The 16,776-nt window shown below is 41.2% G+C and overlaps 1 protein-coding gene across 3 annotated transcripts in view; it reads left to right on the forward strand.

Annotated features, from left to right (window-relative positions):
• Positions 1-16,776, forward strand: part of FER1L6 (fer-1 like family member 6) — a 217,004-nt gene that overhangs the window by 69,922 nt on the left and 130,306 nt on the right. For all 3 annotated transcript variants that reach the window (XM_073679859.1, XM_073679860.1, XM_073679861.1), the window contains 6 exons: positions 317-395; positions 4,018-4,174; positions 10,681-10,867; positions 11,946-12,138; positions 15,540-15,889; positions 16,502-16,610. In XM_073679859.1, coding sequence (XP_073535960.1) covers positions 317-395; positions 4,018-4,174; positions 10,681-10,867; positions 11,946-12,138; positions 15,540-15,889; positions 16,502-16,610 — 1,075 coding nt within the window. The remainder of the gene's footprint in view (positions 1-316; positions 396-4,017; positions 4,175-10,680; positions 10,868-11,945; positions 12,139-15,539; positions 15,890-16,501; positions 16,611-16,776) is intronic.

Below are 16,776 nucleotides of genomic sequence, written 5' to 3' on the forward strand. Positions count from 1 at the left end.
TAGACATACTGAGGGGTGGAACTGTGACACTTGCTGTTCATTAAGTCTTTCTCATTCCTAGCCCACCAGGAATACAGACATTAATCTCCCCAACACACTAGGCCACCTAGAATGCTTACATTAACCCCATAATTTCCCTAGACCAGAGATGCTTACATTAACCTCATCACTGCCATAGACCAGGGATGTTTACATTAACCCAAACACTGCTCTAGACCACCAGGGATGCTGGGTGGAAAAAAAAAACCTGCTGCATCATAAAAAGAACACATGCCGCAAATCCTTATTTTGAGTCTTTGTAATTTTTTGTTTACAGGTTATGCACAACAAGCTGATCGGAAGTGTATTAATTGGCTCATGCAGGCTGGATCTGGGCACAGTTTACAATGAACCAGGTAAAGTATAAGTGTGCCAGGATATAATCACCGGGGGTCAATCACAATGTGACTCTTATTTGCTGGCCTCATTTTTTCTTGATAAAGACTTTTTGGGAGCGTTATCAATAATGTTGCAAAGTTCATAAATTTCTAACTAAAAAATTCACAAATGGCATAATATGTTTAATGCAACTCAGCTCATATTAGAAAAATCACTTTTTCTTACATCCATTTATTTTTCTATCTGTCGTATGTTTTACACATAGTTCACTTGTGTCGTATATTAAGACATCAGCTCTTTGTGACAGCAGTCTTTTCACTGAACATCAGCCGTGAAGCCGTCTTGTAATTTCATTTTCTTCACCATTGTCGGAGGATGATACAATATTTCATTACAAGGATTTCCTATTGATGTCTCATAGAATTTAACATTGACCATTAATAGTGTGACAAACACCAAATTCAGAGGAGTTAATGGAGCAAGACGTGTTCTACAAATTTCTCATTTTAGAGCTGAAAGGGAAGCTAATGTTATTTCCCCTAGTGACAAAGCAATGCGCAAAATCCAATTCATTAGGATTAGTCGCTGATGACGAGTCCAACATGGCAGGTCTCATAGATCCTAAAGGGAATGTGTTACCAGAGAGTCACTATTATTTAAATCAAGTTTTAATGTTAGATGTCTTTTTTATATTTTTCACTTTACTGTAATTAATTAATTAAAAAAAAAATATTTACATTTTCACATTAGACACTAGGCCTAATTTAAGACTTCACATGGACATTAGCAGCAATAGATTGTCTCAGACCCTTTTATTTTGTATAGTAGCCTTGTGAGCGTCTAATCTGAGCAAACGTTATTGTGCAGTAAAGGGGAGGAGGTGAGCTGTGATGCTGTGACATTGTCTATTGTGAATGGTAGATTTTGTGTTATCTATTGTACAGAAGGAGAAGGTGAGCTGTGACGTCACCTATTATGAATAGTGGAGTCTGTATCATCAACTGTATATAGAGGTGTTATCAGTCACTGTACAGGAGGAAGAGGTGGTGTGCTGTGACAGCACCAGAGGAGGTGGTGAGCTGTGACATCGCCTACTGTGAATGGAGGAGCCTGTATCATCAAATGTATATAGTGTTGTTATCAGTCATTGTACAGGAGGAGGAGAAGGTGAGCTGTGACATCATATATTGTGAATGGTAGACCCTGTGTTATCTACTAATTGTAGAGGTGTTATCAGTCATTGTATAGATGGGGGAGAAGGTGAGTTTTGACATTATCTATTGTGAATGGTGGATCCTGTGTCAGCTACTGGATATAAAGGTGTTATCAGTCATTGTACAGGAGGGGGAGGAGGTGATCTGAGATATCATCTATTGTGAATGGTGGATCCTGTGTTATCTACTGTATATAGAGGTGTTATTAGTCATTGTACAGGGGGAGGAGGTGAGCTGTGACATCACCTATTGTGAATGGTGGATCTTGTGTTATCCATTGTATTTAGTGGTGCTATCAGTCATTGTACAGGAGGAGCAGAAGGTGAGCTGTGACATCCCCTATTGTGAATGGTGGATCCTGTGTTATCTACTGTATATAGAGGTGTTATCAGTCATTGTAAAGGAGGAGGAGATGAGCTGTCACCATATATTTTGTGAATGGTGGATCCTGTGTTATCCACTTTATATAGAGGTGATATCAGTCACTGTACAGGAGGAGGAGGTGAGCTGTGACATCACCTATGGCTTTTTGCTCTTTGTTATAGAGTCTTGACCAGGTAACCCCCACCACCAATTGTATGGATGAACAGGGGTTGTCTTACTGTCTCAAACATTTATGGCCTATCGACAGGAATGGAAAGGTGGCTGCGCATTTACTGCATTCTCCATTAATTTCTACAATAGCTCTAAATTTCCAAGTGCACTACCATAGAAATGAATAAAGAGCTGCACATTCTCGGCCACCTTTCCATTGCTAACATCCCACAGTGAGGCCCCATTCTCGAAGTAGATCCCATTTATTGAGCATTTATGGCACATCCTTTTGATATGCCATAAATGTCTCAAGTGAGAATACCCCGGCATAGAGGACCTTTCAGCAATAGTGGCTGCAGAGCGGAATAAAACTTTTTTTTTTTATTTGGCCTCTCCGTTGCAGAGATATTAGCAATCAAAATTCATGGCACCTAATGAATTAACATTTGTTAAGTCCAAGTGGGTTACAAGATGTTTTTTGCTGGGGGCGTGTACTTGTTCCCCATGTATGATGTTGACCAATCAGAAGCAGAAAACACAGGAGAAAGAACACACCCCCACAATGACTTAGATCAAGGGTTGTGAGATGTAATCACTCTTATGTCTGTTGTGCTCAGGAAAACTTGTACTCGCTCTGCAGTGTGAGCCGAGCTGTTATTATATCTCAGACAGGAGCAGTCTGTTTTTGGCTACTCCTTTGTGAGATATAATGACAGCTTACTCTGATTTCACTGCAGAGTAATTACAAATTGAGCACAACATACATAGGAGTGATTTCTGACACAACTAAGGACAGGCATTATAGGGGGAGGGGCAGTACAGCAGAGGTGATCATGCTATGAGAAGAGGAATGCCAATAGAAGGGTTTGTAATGTGACAGCGCTAAACTAAGCTGTGCTGCCCCTCCGCCCCACAGGCACCTTATCTGAAAGGTGTTAGTCATTTGGGCTTTTTAATCATGTAGGAGGTTAGACCAGGATATCAGGGCTGTCTGTAATACATCTCACAGACTAAGAAACTTGCTGTAAGCTATGATGGGGGCGTGTTCTTTTTCTGCTGTGTTGCTGCCTGTTTATGATTGGTCAGCATCATGCAGGGAGAAGAAGTACACACCCACAGTGGAAAGTATCTGATAACACGCACTTGGATGTAACAGAAAATAATTCATTAGGTGCCAAAGACTTTGTTTTTTTTATTTTGCGTCTCCATTGTGGAGATATTATCAATCAAACAAACATTTTATTTTGCCCTGCAGCCACTATTACATTGTGTGTCCGCTTCAACATGGAAAATATGGTGAAAGGTCCTCTTTAAGGGTATAAGAACTACTGCTCTTCTACATTTGTAAAATTGTCAGCGTGTCATCCATTCTTCATTGACACCACCCACCTGGAAAAAAAGAGAGACAACAATTGCCCAACTGTGGACAAGATTTAGGCGGATGTGTTCATTATACGACTTGCAACTTGGTTGACATAGACTGGCATAACATAAAACAGTAATGAAAGAAGATGAAATTAATAAACGATTGAGTTCATTTCAATTCTTCATGGCGGTAGAAGCCCCGAAAATTTCAGAATGACTTCTTGATGATAAATGTTTCTCTATTTTAAATATTGTCTTTTGTTGCAAAAATCTGATCACAAGTTGTCTTGCTGGTATGACCCCCTGAAATCAGATCTAATCTGTAGGTGAACATGGGAGCAAACGTTCAATTTCCCTGCAGCACCTCTGCAGGAGAATTTCAGTATTACATTGTACCCAAATTTCTGTCTTTGTAGTGCACATGTCTGATAGGGAGAAGACACTCTTTCTATCTGCTTTGCATTGCATGATGTGTTTTCAATATGCAGAATGTTTCTGTGTCATAGCTGAATGTTATATCTTGCAGGACATCAGTTCTTCGATAAGTGGGCTGTTCTTACGGACCCAGCTGATATCAGGACTGGAGTAAAGGGCTACCTCAAATGTGACATCAGCGTGGCCGGCAAAGGGGACAGCATACAATCATCTCAGAAAATCAGTGATGCAGAAGAACAAATAGAGAAGTATGAACATGTAAAAAATCATACAACCCCAATTACAAAAAAAAAAGTTGGGGCGCTGTGTGATATGTAAAGAAAACAAGAATGCAATAATTTGCGAATCTCTTATCACCGTATTTTATGCACAACAGAACATAGATCAGAAGGTGAACGTTGGACATTTTTCCATTTCACATTTCATTTGGAAGAATTAATTCATTTAGAAATTGATGGCAGCGACACATCTCAAAATAAGTTGCAACAGGTTTAACCGGTTCCCGACCGCCCACTGTAGATAAACGTCGGCGCTTGCCGGGCTCTGTGCAGCGCCGACGTTTAAAAACGGTGGGTGGTCTCGCAGCGCTCAGGACCCCCAGGGTCCTGCAAGCGCTGCGATTCCGGTGCAGAGCGTTAGCTCTGACAGGGAACATCATCGGGACCTGATTAGATCAGGTCCCAGTGATGTTAACCCCTTGCTGTCTTCTATATGCTGCGATCTATAGTGATCGCGGCATATAGGAGACAGCAGGAGGAGAGGGGGTCGTCTTACCTCTCCGAAGACCTCCGTTTCCTTCCAGGACCTGGGGTTGCGATGGCAGCTGGAGGTCACATGACCGCCTCCAGCTCTGCCATATATGGTGTCCTGTCTGGCTCAGCCTGCAAGCTGAGCCAGACAGGAGACTGACTGAAACAGTCAGGGAAGATCTCATGTAATGTAATATATGACTATTACATTACATGAGATCAGTGATCAGAAAAATAAAAATTAATGTCCCATACAGGGACTAAGTAAAAATGTAAAAAAAAGGAAAAAAAAAGTTTTTAAACTATTAAAAAAAAAATCACAAAATAAATAAAAATAAATAAATAAAATATTAAACCAATAAATCCGTATATTTTTACAAAACCAAAAAAAGTACACATATTTGGTATCGCCGCGTCCGAAACAACCCGAGCTATAAAACTGTCACACTAATTAACTCCTTCTGTGCACACCGTAATAAAAATAAATAAAAAACGGAGCAAAAAAATATGCTTTTTCATCATATTGCCAAACAAAAAGTGGAAAAAAATGCGATCAAAAAACAAAATAGAAATAAAAATGGTACCGCTGAAAACGTCATCTTGTTCCGCAAAAAAAAAGCTGCCATACAGCTCCATCAGCCGAAAAATAAAAAAGTTATAGCGCTCAGAATAAAGCAATGCAAAAAAAATATTTTTTTCTATAAAATTGTTTTATTGTGTAAAAGCGCCAAAACATAAAAAAATACAGTACGTGTAGTATCGCTGTAAACGTACTGACCCCAAGAATAACGCTGCCTGTTCACTTTTACCACACGCAGAACGGCATAAAAAAAAACCTCAAAAAAACAATTTCTGAACTGTTTGTTTTTGTTAATTTTACCTCCCAAAAACGGAAGAGAATGCGATCAAAAAATGTCACGTTCCCAAAAATGGTACCAATAAAAATGTCAACTCGTCCCGCAAAAAACAAGCCATCACATGACTCTGTTGGCCGAAATATGGAAAAATTATAGCTCTCAAAATATGGTGATGCAAAAACTAGATTTTGCAAAAAAAGCGTATTTTAGTGTGTGACAGCTGTCAGTCATAAAAACCCGATATAAATCTGGTATCTCTGTAATCGCACCGACCCAAAGAATAAAGTAATCTAATCAGTTATACCGCACGAGGAACGGCGTAAAAAATAAATAAAACCAATTCTTCACCTGCTACTGATTTGTTTATTATGTCTCCCAAAGATCGCAGTAAGGCTCTGCTCACACTTATCCTGCGCTCTGCTCTGAGCACTTACACCAGAGTTTCCGTGTAAATCTCTGAAATACGTGATTCAGCCGGAACCCATGATGGAAGATTCCCTGTAATGAGGCAGATATAGGCCACTGTGGACGCCGTCTAGCCTGGGATCCCACGGTGTCATTTGTTTTAGGCGTGCATAAAAGTGCGGTTGGCCACAGTTTTGTGCACTTCTGAAAAAAAGGACACCGCTAAACAGAGGCCAGACGGAGTCCAGAGTAACTCTGCTGCCTCATTACAGTGAATGGATCCCGCAGGGGTTTCATCTGAATTACATCACTTGGAAATTTAGATGGAAACCACGATGTAAGTGCTCAGCCTAGAGCGCCGGATAAATGTTACGTAAAATGTTCCCAATAAAAGCTTCAACTCAGTCCTCAAAAAAAGCTAGTCCCCACTCAGGTCCGTCATCTGTTAAAAATATAAGGGACTTCCAAGTTACTGGTAGCAGAAAGGCTCTGGAAAAGCAAAATGGCCCTTGCCCCCCAAAAGAAATTCAGAAAATTTTGTGCTCCCAAATCCAAATGCCTATTCTACAATAATTTGTTCTCCAATTGTCAAATAGCGCTCCGTCCCCCCCAGATCTCGCCGTATGGCTGAGCGGTACGATACAGCCACATATGGGGTATTGCCACTTTTAGAAGAAATTGTGTGACACATTTCGGCACCATTTTTACCCATTGCCCTGTGTGAAAATATAAAATCTGAGGGTAAAACATTTTTTTGTGGTAAAAATATAATTATGCTTTTTTCACTGCCCAATGGTATAAATTAAAAAATTAAAAAATACTCACTACTTCCCTAGATGAATTCCTTGAGAGGTGTAGTTTACAAAATGGGGTCACTTGTGGGGGTTTCTGCTGTTTCGGCATGTCAGGGACTCGTCAAATGTGACATGGTGTCAGCTGCCTATCCCAGCCAACATAGCGCTCCTTTCTCTTCCGAACCCTGCCGTACACCAAAGCAGTGGTTTTCCCCCACATATGGGGTATCGGCGTACTCAGGAGAAATTGCACAACAAATTTCATGGTGCAATTTATCCTGTTACCCTTATGATAATGCAAAATTAGGGAATGAAAAACATTTTTTATGGGAAAAATGTGAAAATTTTATTTTTACGGCTCAATATTATAAACTTCTGTGAAGCAGCTGGGGGTGCAAGGTGCTCACCACACATCTAGATAAGTTCCCTAAGGGGTCTAGTTTCCAAAATGGTGGCACTTGTGGGGGGTTTCCACTGTTTAGGCACATTAGGGGCTCCCCAAATGCGACATGGCGTCTGCTAATTATTCAAACAAATTTTACATTCAAAAAGTCAAATGGCGCTCCTTCCCTTCCAAACCCTGCCATGCGCCCAAACAGTAATTTGCCTCCACATATGGGGTATCAGCGTGTTCAGGAGAAATTGCACAACAAATTTCATGGTGCAATTTATCCTATTACCCTTATGATAATGCAAAATTAAGGGATGAAAAACGGTTTTGTGGGAAAAATGTGAAAATTTTATTTTTACGGCTCAATATTATAAACTTCTGTGAAGCAGCTGGGGGTGCAAGGTGCTCACCACACATCTAGATATGTTCCCTAAGGGGTCTAGTTTCCAAAATGGTGGCACTTGTGGGGGGTTTCCACTGTTTAGGAACATCAGGGGCTCTCCAAACGCAACATGGCGTCTGCTAATTATTCCGACAAATTTTACATTTAAAAAGTCAAATGGCGCTCCTTCCCTTTCAAACCCTGCCATGTGCCCAAACAGTAATTTGCCTCCACATATGGGGTATCGGCGTGTTCAGGAGAAATTGCACAACAAATTTCATGGTGCAATTTATCCTATTACCCTTATGATAATGCAAAATTAAGGGATGAAAAACGGTTTTGTGGGAAAAATGTGAAAATTTTATTTTTACAGCTCAATATTATAAACTTCTGTGAAGCAGCTGGGGGTGCAAGGTGCTCACCACACATCTAGATAAGTTCCCTAAGGGGTCTAGTTTCCAAAATGGTGTCACTTGTGGGGGGTTTCCACTGTTTAGGCACATCAGGAGCTCTCCAAACGCAACATGGCGTCTGCTAATTATTCAGACAAATTTTACATTCAAAAAGTCTAATGGCGCTCCTTCCCTTCCGAACCCTGCAGTGCGCCCAAACAGTGGTTTTCCCTCACATATGGGGTATCAGCACGCTCAAGAGAAATTGCACAAAAAAATTTGGGGTCCATTTTTTCCTGTTACCCCTGTGAAAATAAAAAAAAATTGGGTCTAAAGTAACATTTTTGTGAAAAAAGTTAAATGTTAATTTTTTTCTTCCACATTCCAAAAATTCCTGTGAAGCACCTGAAGGGTTAATAAAGTTCTTGAATGTGGTTTTGTGCACCTTGAGGGGTGCAGTTTTTAGAATGGTGTCACTTTTGGGTATTTTCTGTCATAAAGACCCCTCAAAGTGACTTCAAATATGATGTGGTCCCTAAAAAAATGTTTTTGTAAATTTTGTTGGAAAAATGAGAAATCGCTGGTCAACTTTTAACCCTTATAGCTCCCTAACAAAAAAAAATTTTGGTTCCAAAATTGTGCTGATGTAAAGTAGACATGTGGGAAATGTTATTTATTAACTATTTTGTGTGACATATCTCTCTGATTTAAGGGCATGAAAATTCAAAGTTTGAAAATTGCAAAATTTTCAAAATTTTCACCAAATTTCCGATTTTTTCACAAATAAATGCAAGTGATATCAAAGAAATTTTACGACTATCATGAAGTACAATATGTCACGAAAAAACAGTCTCAGAATCAGGGGAATCCGTTGAAGCGTTCCAGAGTAATTACTTCATAAACTGACAGTGGTCAGAATTGAAAAAATTGGCCCGGTCACGAAGGCAAAAACAGGCTCTGGCGCGAAGTGGTTAAAGGGGTTATCCGGGACTATTTTTTTCTACTATGGGCCGAAAAACTAACAGGCATATAGTTATTACCTACCTGCCTGTTATGCCCAGTGCCGATCTCTGCCAGCACAGAGCGGACACTGACCACTCCTGCCGCCGGTGTTTCAGCGGTTTCCACTGATGTCACGTCGACAGAGCAGCGGCTTCTCTTCCTCTCTGCTCTGTTGACAGGGCGTGACTGCCAACGTCATATGCTGATTGATATCCAGCTGCCCGCTGCCTAACTGCGGGGAGCCAGCTGTCAATCAATATGAAGTTGGTCGACACGCGTCATCAGCAGACAGAGTGGAAGAGGAAAAGCTGCTCTGTTGTCGATGAGCAGCTGAATTGCCAGCAGGAGCTGTTAGTGACATCTCTCAAGTTCGCCGGGGAGAAAGGCAGGTAGTTAACAACTACCTGCCTGTTCATTTTTAATCCCATAGTAAAAAAAATAGTCCTGGATAAACCCTTTAACAGAAGGCTGGGAAAGTAAGTGGTACTAATGACAAACAGCTAGAGGGTAAATTTTTAGCTACGTCACATTGCATGGCATTCTAGTTTTCTTTACATTTTACACCAACACCCCAACTTTTTTGGATTTGAGATTGTTATATGTATGGAAATAAAACATTATATAGAATGTTTTGTAGAACTGCGACAAGCTAGGTTCAAGCTTTAGGCCGCAACATGTGGCCATATTGCGTATTCCTTTGTATAGAGCCACAACAGGGCTCCCGTATCGGTTCATGGCAACTTCTGTACGCCTGGATGGCTATGACTTCTGGTATCACATCATGTTATGGACCTTTCTTTCCTGTGAGATAATGACAAGATAATTGGTCAGGGATTCCAATAAATCCCCATGATTCTTATAGTCATACTGGGTTTTAGGAAGTATATGCTGTATTTCATCCAGGAAAGCTGAATATTCCCAGCAAAGTATAGTTTACTAAAGGTTTTGGTATCACCTTGTTTTCAGACCTTAACTTTCTGGGGTTGAAGACCTGTCCTGTCCCTTCCTGGCCTATTTTTTTTTCTGTCGCCCTCAGTCAGTCTAGGTCTTGGGCCGATTCATTACTGGGTTTAGAGCAATGTAGTCTTCACATGGAGGAATACTGAAAGGTCAGAATGTGTCTGATCAAGAGACTCTTATTGAGGACTGTTAGTCTCCAGTTGGTGCTATTAGTTCAAGGTGACGCGCAACATCTTGGTTTCTTTCTCGGGTGGTTGGTGGTAGATAGACCTCTTGTATTGTAAGGGAAGCTGACGTTTGGTTAATGTTTGGCTAGACAGGGGTTAATTTACTTTGTGCTCGATGTAAAGGTTTTGCATTTATTTTATGCAAAAACAATAAAGAACAGGAGAAGCAGGAGCCTTTTGAATAAAACTTGTGTGTCCATGTCTCTGAATGCACTAATGCCCTTTTGCCCACCACCACATTCTAATATTCTACATTCCCTTGAAGCATTGAAATTCTGCCAGAAATGGACCCGTGGGCCATGGTACAGCAGCACAAATGAGACCTTAAGGGATTATTCCCAATATTGGAAGTTGTCACCAAACCACAGGAGGTGTTCTCAGCTATCTCTGGTAGTCCCCACATAGACAATGACAATGAACGAAGTAGACGCTCGCATGCTCGGACACTGCTCTACTCCGATGGGGCTTTTTCCTACCAAAAAAATAGAGTTTCTACAAATAATGATACATTAAGAATGGGGTACAGTTCTGAGAAATAAAGCTCATTTTCAACTTTTATTTCACCTGGTCATGTATGTCCCATGTATTTTTGAAGGAACTTATTGATACCTAAAGGATTTCCATCAGAAAGACCATGGGCCAGATTCTACGTGAGGATCTACAGAGCAGAAGGTCTCCCCAAGATCAACTCTAGCATTATGGCCAATGTCACAAAAGCCTTTATTGGAGATAGCAAGGACCTTGTGGATCCCTATGTGGTTGTTTTGTTTGCTGGACAAATGGTAAGTCATGTTGATTAGGAGACCAAAGGGGATTGTCTACTTCAAATGATTGCTATGGAGAGAGGGGTCTCATTTCTAGACTGGTCCTATTTTTTGCATTGTAAGAATCTGTGGTCTACGGAGGTGTTGCAGAAGAGACTTCAATACAAAATACCTAAAATACCTAGATACCTACCATGCCTTATTTATATTACTGGTATGTTATGTGGTCCCCAATATCAGAGTTTGGGTGCCATGAGCTTTGAACCTCCAAAAGCTATGCCCCTGAGGTGCTGCATTAGTCCCAGATAAGAGCAATCATTAGGTTTGGAAGATGCTGTCAGCTCAAAAAGCCTACCTCAGTCAGATTTGGCACTAGCCACTCTTGCAGGTCCCAGAGGAGCCCCAGCCTTTATCCTTCATCTTTTAACTCCTATAAGCAGATCTGGACTTATACCAGGGGCCTCTGAGTTGCGTCCATAGTGTAGCTGCTGAATGGAAGAGCTAACCTAAAGAAGTATCAGAAGAGAAAACCAGGGACAGAATCAGTAGACTAAATCAGGTAAACAGATACCAGGTGGTCAATGAAAGCAAAGTCAAGCTAGCCGGGATCAGAGTCATGAGGGGTTATAGAACAAAGTCAGGGTCTCAAGCCAGGTCAGGATCTGTGTAAAAACAACAGGATCTGGATCAAAGTACAAGGACAAAAACAAGCAATATCTGGAAACTCCCATCAGTATTCTGGGAGTTTAAGAAGGGTGTGGTACTACCCCATTGGTCACAGCAGGGAGCCTATTACTCCTGCAGTGTGCCATTCTGCCTGTCTGATCTGCAAAACTGGGTCCCAGTCACATCAGTATTCCTAACTTGACAGAGGCTGTGCCACCTAATATTCGCTATGAGCCCCAGGTAGAAATGCAGCAACAACATACCATGAAAATAAAAATGGAATGGGACACCAGAACTCCTTATTGCAGATGTTTAAGAGTGTGCTAGTGTCAAGCATCTCCCGAAAGGGACCTTATTTTTATCTTTCATCCTACATTACTTTATGACACTGTTGGTGGCCTATAACAACTCAAGAATAATATATTTTTAGGGTCGGACCACAGCTCAGAAGAACACAGCGGAACCTGTATGGCACGAGCAGATCATATTCAAGGAGATGTTCCCTCCATTGTGTCGCCGCGTGAAGATCCAGGTGTGGGATGAGGGCAGCATGAATGATGTGGCTTTAGCCACTCACTTCATAGACCTGAAAAAGATTTCTGATGAGCAAGATGGTGACAAGGGTGAGATCATAAGTTTTGTTTTATTTCAATAGTATCCCGTACTGTTACACTCAATCTATCAGATCCTGCAACGAGAGGACATTTAGTGGAGGTCTTGCTAAGAAGCTGACCCATTCTGAGTTTTGCCAAGGGGTCCCGTGATTTCTTTCCCTGGATAGCGCTACAGAAAAATAATTTTTGCTGCAAACTTTTTAGAGAGATTTTAACTTTCCTTGTTTAGAGCTCTTTTGATTTACGTTTTAATATGACTAAAACAGTTTGATACCGCAGGCAATGCAAATAAAACTCAAGGGCACGGTAATAGGAACTTTTTGAAAAAATGCAAACGTCTCAGGCCCATTGCATTACCAATGACCATAAATGTAGAAATTATTCTTACTGAAAAATGTAAGGCTGGTACTATCAATAATAAACTAAGATACAAATACTTACTGCATAGATTATACAGCGAAAAGAAGAAATCAAAATTCACAACTAAGTACTAGAGTACTTAGATTCTTGTACATAGAGGCAGTACTATAGTAGTTATATTCTTGTACATAGGGGGCAGTACTATAGTAGTTATATTCTTGTACATAGGGGGCAGTATTATAGTAGTTATATTCTTGTACATAGGGGGCAGTACTATAGTAGTTATATTCTTGTACATAGGAGTCAGTATTATAGTAGTTATATTCTTGTACATAGGGGGCAGTGTTATAGTAATTATATTCTTCTACATAGGAGCAGTATTATAGTAGTTATATTCTTGTACATAGGGGCAGTATTATAGTAGTTATATTCTTGTACATAGGGGCAGTATTATAGTAGTTATATTCTTGTACATAGGGCCAGTATTATAGTAGTTATATTCTTGTACATAGGAGCATTATTATAGTAGCTATATTCTTGTAAATAGGGGACAGTATTATAGTAGTTATATTCTTGTACATAGGGGGCAGTATTACAGTAGTTATATTCTTTTACATAGCAGCAGTACTATAATAGTTATATTCTTGTACATAGAGGCAGTACTATCGTTGTTATATTCTTGTACATAGGAGCAGTATTATAGTAGTTATATTCTTGTACATAGGAGCAGTATTATAGTAGTTATATTCTTGTACATAGGAGTCAGTATTATAGTAGTTATATTCTTGTACATAGGAGCAGTATTATAGTAGTTATATTCTTGTACATAGGAGCAGTATTATAGTAGTTATATTCTTGTACATAGGAGTCAGTATTATAGTAGTTATATTCTTGTGTGGCGCCCCTGAGGGTTCGGTCGCCACAGAGGTGCTGCATCTCACCCAGAGGTGCGGTATCTCACTCTCAGGTAAGGAAGGAGTACGGCTCGGGACCCTAACACCTGCATTCACTACACCACATTTCAGAGGGCAGAGCGAGATTGCTCCTACGGGAGAGCACAGTCCCTAGTCCCTGGCTGGAGTGGGGGGAACCACCTAGAGAGGGGGAACAATGTAGTGGATGGGGTGGAGGAAGTAGATCCTGGGAGCACTTGAGTAGGAGCAATATAAAATAGAGACACCATCTTGGATCAGGGTTCAGACAGTCTGAGGAGAAGTGGAAGGAGCAGGGACTCTGTAGGAGCTCTGCTCCAGAGGCGGGCCTAGCCAGGAGGCCTGAGCCCGAGAGGAAGGAGAAGCAAGGAGGAGAGGGAGCAGTAAAGGCTCCAGGAACAAGAAGAGAAGGGACCCTAGGGGTACGGGCCGTGCAGAAAGCCACCCGTACGCCCGCTGCTACCAGGAGGTAGAGGGGTAAGGCCAGATAAGGGGAACCGATCCCTTAACTAGTGGAGAACTGCAAGGCTCAACTAGAAACCGACCGGAGGCTGCAGCACTTTATGTACCGTTAGCCAAAAGTCCACACCAGTCTCACTAAGAAGGTAGCCACATAGGACCCAGGGAACAAAACAGACGTCGCCCGCCAAGGCCTGAGGGTACCGGATTGGAGTCACTAGGTGTGAGGTGCAGGGAGAAAGCCAGAGAAAGGACGCACAGAAGGGGGTCCTGCTAAGTACTCCGGAGCTACCTGGGTGTGGACTGAACCCCTCACTGAGTAAACACAGGACGACGTGGGAAGTCGTGATCTGCAGTGATGACTTGGAATGAAACAACTGTGAGTAAAGGACCTGAGACTGTATCCCATTGACTCCGTGTTTATTACTGACTCCCTGCACAACAACCACCATCATCTACACACACTGCCCTGAAGCTACACTCTTCCTGTGGGGAGTTATACCACCCTTGCTGCAAAACCACCAGCTTCAGAGGACTGTTCCGCAGCAGCGGCCTCATTAGCCGCACTCCACAGGTGGTGTAGTCGGACATTATAAAAACACACTGTGACTACAACCCCCAGAGTCTACCTGCCCGGCTCCGGGTACCCGACGGCCCAGGGGGCGCTTCACTTGTACATAGGGGGCAGTGTTATAGAAATTATATTCTTGTACATAGGAGCAGTATTATAATAGTTATATTCTTGTACATAGGGGCAGTATTATAGTAGTTATATTCTTGTATATAGGAGCAGTATTATAGTAGTTATATTCTTGTACATAGGACCAGTATTATAGTAGTTATATTCTTGTACATAAGAGCAGTATTATAGTAGTTATATTCTTATACATAGGAGGCAGTATTATAGTAGCTGAATTCTTGTACGTAGGGGCAGTATTATAGTTGTTATATTCTTGTACATTAGAGCAGTATTATAGTAGTTATATTCTTGTACATAGAGGGCAGTATTATAGTAGTTATATTTTTGTACATAGGGGGCAGTATTATAGTAGTTATATTCTTGTACATAGAGGGCAGTATTATAGTAGTTATATTCTTGTACATAGGAGCAGTATTATAGAAGTTATATTCTTGTACATAGGGGCAGTATTATAGTAGTTATATTCTTGTACATAGGAGCAGTATTATAGTAGTTATATTCTTGTACATAGGAGCAGTATTATAGAAGTTATATTCTTGTACATAGGGGGCAGTATTATAGTAGTTATATTCTTGTACATAGGAGCAGTATTATAGAAGTTATATTCTTGTACATAGGGGGCAGTATTTTATTAGTTATAGTCTTATTCATAGGGGCAGTATTATAGCAGTTATATTCCTCTATATATATTATAACCATGTGGCCATGAGTGTCGCACTGCGAAAACTTAGAGGAGTATTCAACGACTTGTCCCTTCATTAGCAGGATTGTTGTGGGTCTCAGAATTTATGCTCCAACAATCTTAAAATGATGATTTTGTCGCTATCAGTTTACAAGATGGGAAAGAACCTTTAATGCAGACAGAGTAATAATGTTCAGCACTATATGCTAATATCACTTGTTGCTTCCATTAATAGTAATTTACCATTTAATATAATATTCTATATTTTATACTACAGGGTTTCTTCCAACCTTTGGTCCAGCTTGGATAAATTTGTACGGCTCCCCTCGTAACACTACTTTGATGGACGACTATCAAGAACTTAATGAGGGTCATGGAGAAGGGGTCTCGTTCAGGGGACGTATCTTAGTTGAAATTGCCGTAGAGATTCTTTCTGGGGGAGCTCATGAGTCAAAATTTTCTAAAATCATCAAAGACATCAAAATCCCTTTGAAGGACTCAAAAGGATCAAAAGGGTCAGGAAAAGAAAAAGGAGAGAAGGGATCAGAAGAGGCAAAAGCTCCGACGGGCGCGGATAAGACCAACTCTACTCAGGTTGAAGTTGAGCCTTTTGACGTTCCTCCTGAGGTCAGTCCATACATGAATTAGTTATTAAATATTTGGCCCAGTCGAAGTTTGGGGAGCTGAATGCATGAAGCCGATCATAGCTACAACTTCAGAATATGCTCTTATCCTTAGTATAGGCAAAGTATCATGACCAATGTAATTACTGATAATCCAAGAGGGTGGCCTTGTCTTCCAGGAGTCCAGGAGGATGGCCTTGTCTTCCAGGAGTCCAGGAGGATGGCCTTGTCTTCCAGGGGTCCAGGAGGATGGCCTTGTCTTCCAGGGTTCCAGGAGGATGGCCTTGTCTTCCAGGGGTCCAGGAGGATGGCCTTGTCTTCCAGGGGTCCAGGAGGATGGCCTTGTCTTCCAGGGGTCCAGGAGGATGACCTTGTCTTCCAGGGGTCCAGGAGGATGGCCTTGTCTTCCAGGGGTCCAGGAGGATGGCCTTGTCTTCCAGGGGTCCAGGAGGATGGCCTTGTCTTCCAGGGGTCCAGGAGGATGGCCTTGTCTTCCAGGGGTCCAGGAGGCAGACCATTTATCCAGGAATCCCCCCCCCCCGACACCATTGTTTTACTCTACTATTGGTAAAGACAATGAGAATTCCTCAGTCAGTAATGTCTGTGACTTTTGCAGATCCATGAAGAAAAAGTTGAAGATTTTCTACTTTTTGGATCCTTTTTTGAAGCTACACTGATTGACAGGAAGACTGGAGATAAACCGATCAGCTTTGAAGTTACTGTAGGTAAGAGAAACCCATTCAAAGTTATAATAACCCAATAGATATTTAGAATATAAGGATTCTACATCTATTTAATGGGATGTGTTCTTCAGCACATCACAGTTTCCAAGACTTCTGATTGCTGTCAGTGAATGAGGGCATTGTTTAAATTCAGAGGCGGCAAACGCTG

Source organism: Phyllobates terribilis, unplaced genomic scaffold, assembly GCF_046119375.1.
Source record: "Phyllobates terribilis strain yellow unplaced genomic scaffold, ASM4611937v1 Scaffold_4__5_contigs__length_816908805, whole genome shotgun sequence".
Classification (NCBI taxonomy): domain Eukaryota; kingdom Metazoa; phylum Chordata; class Amphibia; order Anura; family Dendrobatidae; genus Phyllobates; species Phyllobates terribilis.